The sequence below is a fragment of the Carlito syrichta genome, unplaced genomic scaffold (genome assembly GCF_000164805.1).
Source record: "Carlito syrichta isolate Samal-C Ts95f unplaced genomic scaffold, Tarsius_syrichta-2.0.1 Scaffold313233, whole genome shotgun sequence".
NCBI lineage: Eukaryota > Metazoa > Chordata > Mammalia > Primates > Tarsiidae > Carlito > Carlito syrichta.
Window position 1 is genome coordinate 1 of NW_007257329.1, and position 8,717 is coordinate 8,717.

General features: G+C 48.0%; 1 protein-coding gene across 1 annotated transcript in view; it reads right to left on the bottom strand.

Moving 5' to 3' along the window:
* Positions 1 to 2,695: 2,695 nt before the first annotated feature.
* The window catches only part of LOC103272785 (aldehyde dehydrogenase, mitochondrial), a gene marked incomplete at both ends in the record, with an annotated part of 14,081 nt that continues 8,059 nt past the window's right edge, over positions 2,696 to 8,717 (bottom strand). Inside the window, 4 exons of the mRNA XM_008070252.2 lie at positions 2,696 to 2,903; positions 6,142 to 6,326; positions 6,808 to 6,910; positions 8,307 to 8,420. Of these exons, the coding sequence (XP_008068443.2) occupies positions 2,696 to 2,903; positions 6,142 to 6,326; positions 6,808 to 6,910; positions 8,307 to 8,420 (610 nt within the window). The remainder of the gene's footprint in view (positions 2,904 to 6,141; positions 6,327 to 6,807; positions 6,911 to 8,306; positions 8,421 to 8,717) is intronic.

The window sequence follows — 8,717 nt, forward strand, 5'->3', positions numbered from 1 at the left end:
GGGACCAGGGCTTTTTTTTGTAGGAAGTTTTCTTATTATGTGGTCGATTTCCTTGATTGTTATTGGTCTATTTAGGGTCTCAATTTCTTCTTGTTCCAACCTAGGTAGGTTGTGTGATGTCAGAAAGTCTTCCATTTCCTTCTGGTTTTCAAGTTTGTTTCCATACAAGTGTACGTAGTAGTCTCTAATGATCTTTTGTATTTCTTCAGGGTCAGATGTGACTTCATCTTTTGTGTTTCTGATTATGCTTATTTGGTTTTTTTCTCGTTTTTTCTTGGTTAGTCTAGCTAGGGGACCATCAATCTTGTTTACCCTTTCGAAGAACCAGCTTTTCGTTTCATTGATTTTTTGTATTATCTTTTTGTCTTCTATGTCCTGGATTTGGGCTTTTATTTTGGTGATCTGGATTCTTCTGCTGAAATGAGGGTTTTTGTGGTCTTGCTTTTCCAGCTTCTTTAGGTGGCTAGTTAGGTTGTCAATTTCTGTTCCTTCCGTTTTCCTCATGTGTGTTTGTAGGGATATAAATTCCCCTCTTATTACAGCTTTTAAGGCATCCCAGAGATTTTGGTAAGATGTTTCTTTATTTTCATTTGTTTCCAGGTATCTTTGGATCTCTATTTTGATGTCATCATTGACCCAGGAGTTATTTAGCATCATGCTGTTTAGTGTCCATGTCTTTGTGGGTTTTGGGGGGACTTTGTTGGTGTCAATGTTTATTTATATTCCACTGTGGTCCGAAAAGGTGCATGGCAGAATTTCAGTCCTTTTAAATTTGCTTATACTTGATTTGTGTCCAATTATGTGGTCGATCTTAGAATATGTTCCATGTGGTGATGAGTAGAATGTGTATTCTGTGGTCTTTGGATGGAGTGTTCTATAGGTATCAATTAAGTCCATTTGGTCCAGAGTCTCATTGAGGTTCCGGATCTCCTTGCTGATTTTTTGTGCTGATGATCTGTCTAAGGTTGTGAGTGGTGTATTAAAGTCCCCAGTTATTATGGTGTTAGAGTCAATGTCTTTCTTTAGTTTTCCTAGAAGTTGCTTTATGAATGTTGGTGCGCCTATGTTGGGTGCATATATGTTTAGGATAGATATTTCTTGTTGATGGAGTGAACCTTTTATCATTATGTAGTGGCCCTCTGTATCTTTTTTAATTTTTGATAGCTTAAATGGTATTTTGTCTGAAATTAGGATCGCGACTCCTCCTTTCTTTTGTGTTCCATTCGCCTGAAAATTTGTTTCCCATCCTCTTACTTTGAGTCTGTGTATGTCCTTTCTAGTGAGATGGGTCTCTTGAAGGCAGTATATTGTTGCCTGGTGATATTTTATCCATTTTGTCATTCTATGTCTTTTCAGTGGTGCGTTTAGTCCATTCACATTCAGACTAATTATTGAAATGTGAGAGTTCGTCCCTATCATGGAGTTCTTATTGAGTTATTGTTCTTCTACTTGGTTTTTTCTTTTTTCTTTTTCTTTTTTTTTTTGTCTTTCTTTTGCTTTTGGGGTTGGTTCGTGTATATTTTATTCTTTTCCCTGTACTCTTGTGAAGAACGTTGTTCTTTTTTCCTTTTCTTCTGTGTTTAGTACTTTCTTAAGTGTTTCATGTAGAGATGGTTTTGTGGCTGCAATAAGTTCTTAGGGATTGGATATCTGGGAAAGATTTTAATTCTCCCTCACTGATGAAGCTTAGCTTGGCTGGGTAGGTTATTCTTGGTTGAAATTGTTTATCCTTTAGGACTTTGAAGATAGGGCTCCAAGCTCTCCTAGCCTACAGGGTTTCTGCAGATAAATCTGCTGCTATTCTGATTGGTCTTCCATCGGTGGGTGATCTGGCCTTTTTCTCTTGCTGCCTTTAGGATTTTTTCTTTTGTGCCTACTTTATTTAGGTGAATTATTATGTGTCTAGGAGTTGGTCTTCTCATTTGTTGTCTTGCGGGGGTTCTCTGAATCTCTTGTGTTTGAATTTTTGTATCACTGATTAGATGAGGGAAATTTTGTTGAATGATCTCATGGAAAGTTTGTTCCAATGTGGTCTCTGTTTCTCTTTCTGCCTCAGGGAGTCCGATTATTCTTAGGTTAGGCCTCTTGAGGTAGTCACTCATCTCTTGAAGGTTTTGTTCTGTCTTTTTTAGCTTATTTTCTGTGTTTTTAAGAGTTTGGGTTATTTCTATATTTTGGTCCTCAAGCTCTGAGATTCTTTCTTCTGCTTGGGTAATTCTGCTTTCCATGCTTATCAATTTGTTATTTATTTCATTCACAGTATTCTTTATTACTGTTATCTCAGATATCAGCTCCTTCCTAGTTTCTTCTTGTGTCTCCTCAATTCTTTTTAATCTCTCCATTATTGTTTTGATATCTACATTTGCATTTTGAGACCCTTCATTCTGGGGACTTTTCATTGTTTGTATTCCAAAGTCAATTTTCTCAGTGTCTGCTCTCCCAGGCGTCTGGGAAGAGACCCATACTCTTCTTTTGGTTTTTCTTCATTTCTGTAGATTTTTCTCCCTTACCCCTTTCCCTCCCCCTCTTCAATTCTGTTTTTGAGGGAAGGTGGGGTTGCTTTTATTTCTCTTCTGCAATGACCTGTTCTTCCTTATGAGGGTCTTCTGGTTCTGTTCACTTTTCCCTCTGCTTTACAGTCTGTCTATTCAGCAGTTTGCAGTCTTGGTTCGTTCAGAGAATCTCACCAGTTCACCTATGCCGTCGCCATCTTGCCCCGTCTCTCCAAGCCTAGATACATGTCCCCCGCGGTGGTCACTCCTGGGTTCTGCCGCCAGCTGGCTCCAGGCGCGCCGCACGGGCTGAGGCCTGAAGCAGAATGGGGGGACTGCGAAGTCACCCGCGATGGCAGTCACGGGCAGGAAATCGGTGTTTGAGGTGACTGTGGTGGCAAGGGCATGGCGCTGGAGTACACAAACGGTCCTCAACGACCACGCGGCGCCTTCTCCCCCTTGATGCCTTTTAATGCTTCTGCCATTTTTGGTTTCACCTCTTCCACATGGGCAAAAAGTTTCCCTTTGAAGGCTTTTTTTTCATGCGGAGAAACAAAAACAGAAAGTCACTCGTGACAAGATCGGGTGAATAGGGAGGGTGGGGTATGGGAGCCATGCTGGTTTTTATCAAAAACTGCTGAACACTCAGTGCAGTTATGGGCAGGTGGCACTCGTAAACCCCCATCATGAAACGGGCAAACACAGTGAAAGAATCTTCAAAAAAACCCACTGAAGCAGCCTCTCACAACAATGGTAGCTGATACACTGATGCCAGTGGGTTCCTAGAACACTTACTTCGCGAGGAAAACCTGTTCTACAAGGGGCCTGCCCCCCAAAAGATAATTCCGGGGTTTTTTTTGGGTCCCCCTCATATGTTCCTATCTGTGTTCAAATAAACATACAACAACATAACTGTACATGTATATGCACATGGTTACCTGTGGAGAATAAGAGAGAAGCAAGAAAAATCTCATTTTTTACAATAACACTTATTAAATTTTTCATGTAGTAATTAAATAAATAACTACAAAGAAAAAATAAGAGAATAAGAGATATAAGAGTTTCTAGCAGTACTATTCACAACAGCCAAAAGGTGGGAACAACCCAAGTGTCCCTCAACAGATGAATGGAAAATCAAAATGTGGTGTATCTACACAATAAAATATGATCTGGTATTAAAAAGAAAACATCTTGTTACATCATGGATGAACCTTGAAAACATGCCAAGTGGAGGAAGCATCCACAAAGGAACACGGAGCAGCAGATTCATTCATACAAAACATCCAGAAGAGGCAAATCCATAGACAGCACATGGACTGGTAGCAGCCAGGGCCTGGGGAGGGAGGCTTGTTTAGGGACCACTCAAGGTACAGGGTTTTGTTTTTTTTTTGAGTTGGAGTTTCACTCCATCGCCCAGACTGGAGTGCAGTGGCCGCTCCCGGCCACCGCAGCCTCAACCCGCTGGGCTCCGGTGATCCTTCCGCCTCAGCCTTCCAAGTAGGCGGAATTACAGGCGCGTGCTACCACACCCGGCTAATTTTTTGATTTATTGTAGAGATGAGGTCTCGCCAAGTTGCCCAGGCGGGTCTCGAACCCGCGGGCTCAGGCATTTCACTCACCTCAGCCTCCCAAAGGCGCGGGATTACAGGCTGAGCCACCGAGCCCAGCTGGTACAGGGTTTTTTAGGAGGGATGATGAAAATGTTCTGGAATTAGTGCACATGATTGCACAACCTTGTGAATATACCAAAAACCACTGGCTTGTACACTTCAGATGGCGTTGTTCAGGTATGTGGATTATATGTCAATAAAGCTATCAGGAAGAGAAAGAGGGAAGTTGGGCACACAACCTGCCCCATGGTGAGGCCGGCCCATCCTCAGATGTGGCTGTGGCTCCCCACTGAGGAACCTGGAACACATATTGCTAAGTGAGAGAAGTCACCTGAGAAAGCTGGATTCACGAGACTGAGTTCAAGTCTCAGCTGTGCCACTCCACGTACCGGCTGTGTGCCCCTGGGAAGCCACATTCCCTCTCTCAGCCCGTTTCTCCATTCTTGAGGCCGACCCTGTCTTATTCACAGCGTGGCTGTGAAGTAGAAATTAATCCTGGGAAACATTTTGTAAATTGCACGTATATAACAAAACCAAATCATATACAGCTTGTATCATTCCACTATATGACATCCTGAAAAAGGCAAAGCTGTAGAGACAATGAAAAGACCAGTGGCAGCCAGGGCTCAAGGGAGAAAGGGAGAGACGGACAGAGGGAGGACAGGGGGTGTTAGGGCAGAGATTCTATTCTATGCCATACCAGAATGGTTGGTACATAGCACTATACATTTGTCAAGGCCCACAGAATGTACAGCACGAAGTGGCCCCTGATGCAGACCATGGGCTTTAGCTAATAATAACACATCAATACTGGCTCATCGATGCTAACAAATGGACCCACTAATGCCAGATGGTCATCACAGGGAAAGTAGGAGGGAAGTTCCGGGAACTACCTGGGCTCTCCTGTACCCTCAACTCAGTTTTCCTCTAAACCTAAAACTGCTCAGAAATCAAGTCTATTAATTTAAAAGGTAGGGGGTTACCCCTGGCCAGCCCTGGAGTCTGGGGCGTGCACACCAGCAGCACCGTGCAACACACCCTCAGGAGGAAGGAGCCTGCCGAGAGGCTCTTGTGAGCCCCAGAGGCGGACTCAGGGCTGCCTGGGCACAGTTCTGCGAGCAGGGCCGGGGCAGGAAGAGCCCCGCCCTGTGACTCCTTGCCCCTTGGGAAGGTGTGGCTGGAGGGGCTGCACAGACCCTGGAAGGAGTGAGCCCAGGACAGATTGGGTCTAAGGCCCGTGCTGGAACAGATCAGAGTATGTATGAACACGTGCTCACGTTAAGAAAAAAATAACTGGCCGGGCTCGGTGGCTCAGCCTATATAATCCCAGCACTTTGGGAGGCCGAGGCGAGTGAATTGCCTGAGCCTGTGGGTTCAAGACCCACCTGGGCAACTTGGCGAGATCTCATCTCTACAATAAATCAAAAAATTAGCCAGGCGTTGTAGCACGCGCTTGTAGTTCCGGCTACTTGGAAGGTTGAGGCGGAATGATTGCTGGAGCCCAGCAGGTCAAGACTGCAGTGACCAGGAGCATGCCACTGCACTCCAGTCTGGGCAACAGAATGAGACTCCAACTCAAAAAAAAAAAAGAAAGAAGAAATAATCAAACAGCTCAGAAGACCATAAAGTGAAATAAAGTCCTTATTCTTCCCATACCATGACCCTCAGCTCACTCCCCATAGACAAGCATGGCTCACGGGTCTGTGTATCCTTCTGGCAGATGCATTTTTACAGATGGCCAAGGTCCAGGAAACATACATTCTCTTGCAGACACTCCTGACATTTGTTATCCATATGCAATTTACAAAGTGCTTCCCAGGATTAATTTCTACTTCACAGCCACCATGAGAACGCGGCAGGGCCAGCCTCAGGGATGAGGAATGGAGGCTAAGAGGGAATGTGGCTTCTCAGGGGCCCACAACCAGTTCAGGGCCAGAGCTGAGACCTGAACCCAGTCCCACCTATCTCCAAACCCGAGGCCTTCTCTGCTTCTCATGCTGGCTGCAGGCACCCAGACCACCCTGCACTGCCTGGCTCACCTGTGGCCCCTGCTCCGTCTTGCCGTCAAAGGGGTTCCCGACCACTCGAGACTTGGCCCGGGCGACGCTCCGCTCCACAAACTCATCGTAGACATCCTCCTGCACGAAGGTCCGGGAGCCGGCACAACAGCACTGGCCCTGGTTGAAGAACAGCGCAAAGTGGGCCTGCTCCACAGCCCAGTCCACTGCGGGGAGGGAGGGACAGCAAGGCCACAGTGAGGAGGCAAGGAGGACCCCGGCGCCCGCAGCTGCCTGTCCCCATAGCCCTTTCCCACCACCATCGGAGTTGGTGCCTGCCGGGTGGCAGGCCTAGAGAATGGGTTGGGAGACAGACACAGAGAGAGGGGGCCAATGTGGGAGCCCCCAGCAGACCAGAACGAAGGAGTGATGGCAGTAAGAGTGGTCCAGTCAGGTGGCAAGGGCGCAGTATGGCCAGATGAGAGAGGCTCAGCCTGGCTGGGCAGCAGGGAGCCCTGAGGGAGAGGCCGAGGGACAAGCCAAGGCAAGACCTTGTGGGCCCAATGCCTGACTTTGGCTGTAACCCTAAGTCCGAGGGTCAGAGACCCAAAGCCCCTGGACACTGGGAATGACAGAAGTGAGCTGAGCCACAGCACAGGCCGCTGGCAGCCGCTGTCAACACTGGGCCTTCTTCAGCTGGAAACTTACTATCTGCATCTGACATGATGATGTTGGGGCTCTTCCCCCCCAGCTCCAGGGTCACCCTCTTGAGGTTGCTGCTTCCGGCAGCAACCTGGACTACGCGGCCGATCTGTGTGGATGCAGAAACAGAGGCAAGCTCTCAGTGGGGGAGACATCGCTGAAGGCAGGGCAGACTCGGGACAGAAGACCTCCCACTTGAGCAAGCCACTGGGCTGCAAGAGACCTGGAGACCTTCACCAACTGACTGTCCACTTACCTGAGCTTCTAAGACAACAATGGCGATGATAATATGAACAGAGCTGCTGTGTGATTTCTACATACTGAGAGCCACCTATACACCGGGCACTGTGCTAAATGTTTTGCTAAATGCTGAAGTTCACCCTCACAATGACCTTGGAGGCACGGGTGACTCTTCTCCCTGATTTAGAAACGTGGGAGCCCAGGCTCAGTGTCAAGTCGTTTACCCAAAGTCACACAACTAGTAAATGGGGGATCAGAACTCACACTGGGGCTGCCAGTTCCCACAGCAGTTCTGACCCGCCGCCTGGCCTCCTGCATCTGGAGTGTTGTTCCTCAGTACACTGGACGCTCCATGAGGACAAGGACAGGATGAGCCTGGCACAAAGCCGCCCTGAGCTTATTTGCTGAGTGGACACAGGCGTCTCCGCTAGGAAACCATCCCCTGGGAGTGACTCTGAACATGGCTCCTTGGCAGTGACTGAGGTGGTGACTAACCAGAGGAAGAGCCTGACCACAGTGCCGTGGCTCCGCCCTGCCTTCCCCAGAACTGCCGTCACTGTGAGGGCTGAATGTCTGGAGGTGTCGCCACGGGAGGCAGAACTGTCTGAAGTTCACAGGCACTACTCAGCTTTCCTCCTCCAGGTCATGCGATGACGCCTGACATGATTTCAAGAAGAGGAAAGAGTTTACCTCTCTGGAGGGCTCTGTCCTGTTTCCAAGGAGACTGTGTTTAAGGAATCGCCAGAGCGCTTCGTCTGCCTGGGACTCTCTGGTGTTTGGTCACAGCACCCTGCATGCACCCACTTACACTGTCACTCATTGGTTCTGACTCTAGGCTAGCACATCAGAAGCCTCCTCTCACTCACCCTCACTTCACCTCACCTTGCTATTATGACCCGCATTGATTCACTGATTGCTCATTTCCTGTAAAATGATGGCAGCACCTGTGCAGTCGAGACAGTGTGTGTGGCCAGTGTCCTGGGGAGGATAACAGGCTCTGGAGTCCAATGAACCATTTGAGGTATACCAGTTATCTGGCAAGTTGTTCAGCCTCCCAAAGCCCCCATTTCCCCATCTGTTAAATCGGGACGATAACCATACCCACCTCACAGGGTACATACAGGGCCCTTGCTTGAAGTAGTCAGAGGTGAGTTCTGGGGGCAGAGACCCTCCCCTCCATACTCAGGAGTGCATCTTGAATGCATCATCCTTTGAAGACAGTGGGAACTTGACCTGCTGCAGGCATGAGGTCAGGGACACCTTACCTCTGTGGAGCCTGTGAATGCCACTTTGTCCACATCCTCGTGGGAGGCGATGGCGGCCCCAGCTGTGGGGCCAAATCCAGGAACAACATTGACCACTCCAGGGGGAAAGCCGGCCTGTGAGTGACAGCCAAGGGACTGGGGTCACCCTCCCGTTCCGAGAACCTGAACAGAGGCTCAAACCTGGGCTGGCTTCATCAGAGACCATCTTATCCCACACTCCTTCCCAGAGAGGCTAGGACAGTCTTCCAAGGGCAGAAGACAGCCTGTGGGTCACTGCACAGGAACTCTAGGTGGGATGGATAAGGAGCTGGTTTATGGGGGTTTCCTGTGGCTTTTGCCCCCTCCCCCTGCAGCATTCGCTTAGAATGGTCCCTTTCATTTTCCTTTTCTTCTTTTTTTTTTTTTTTGAGT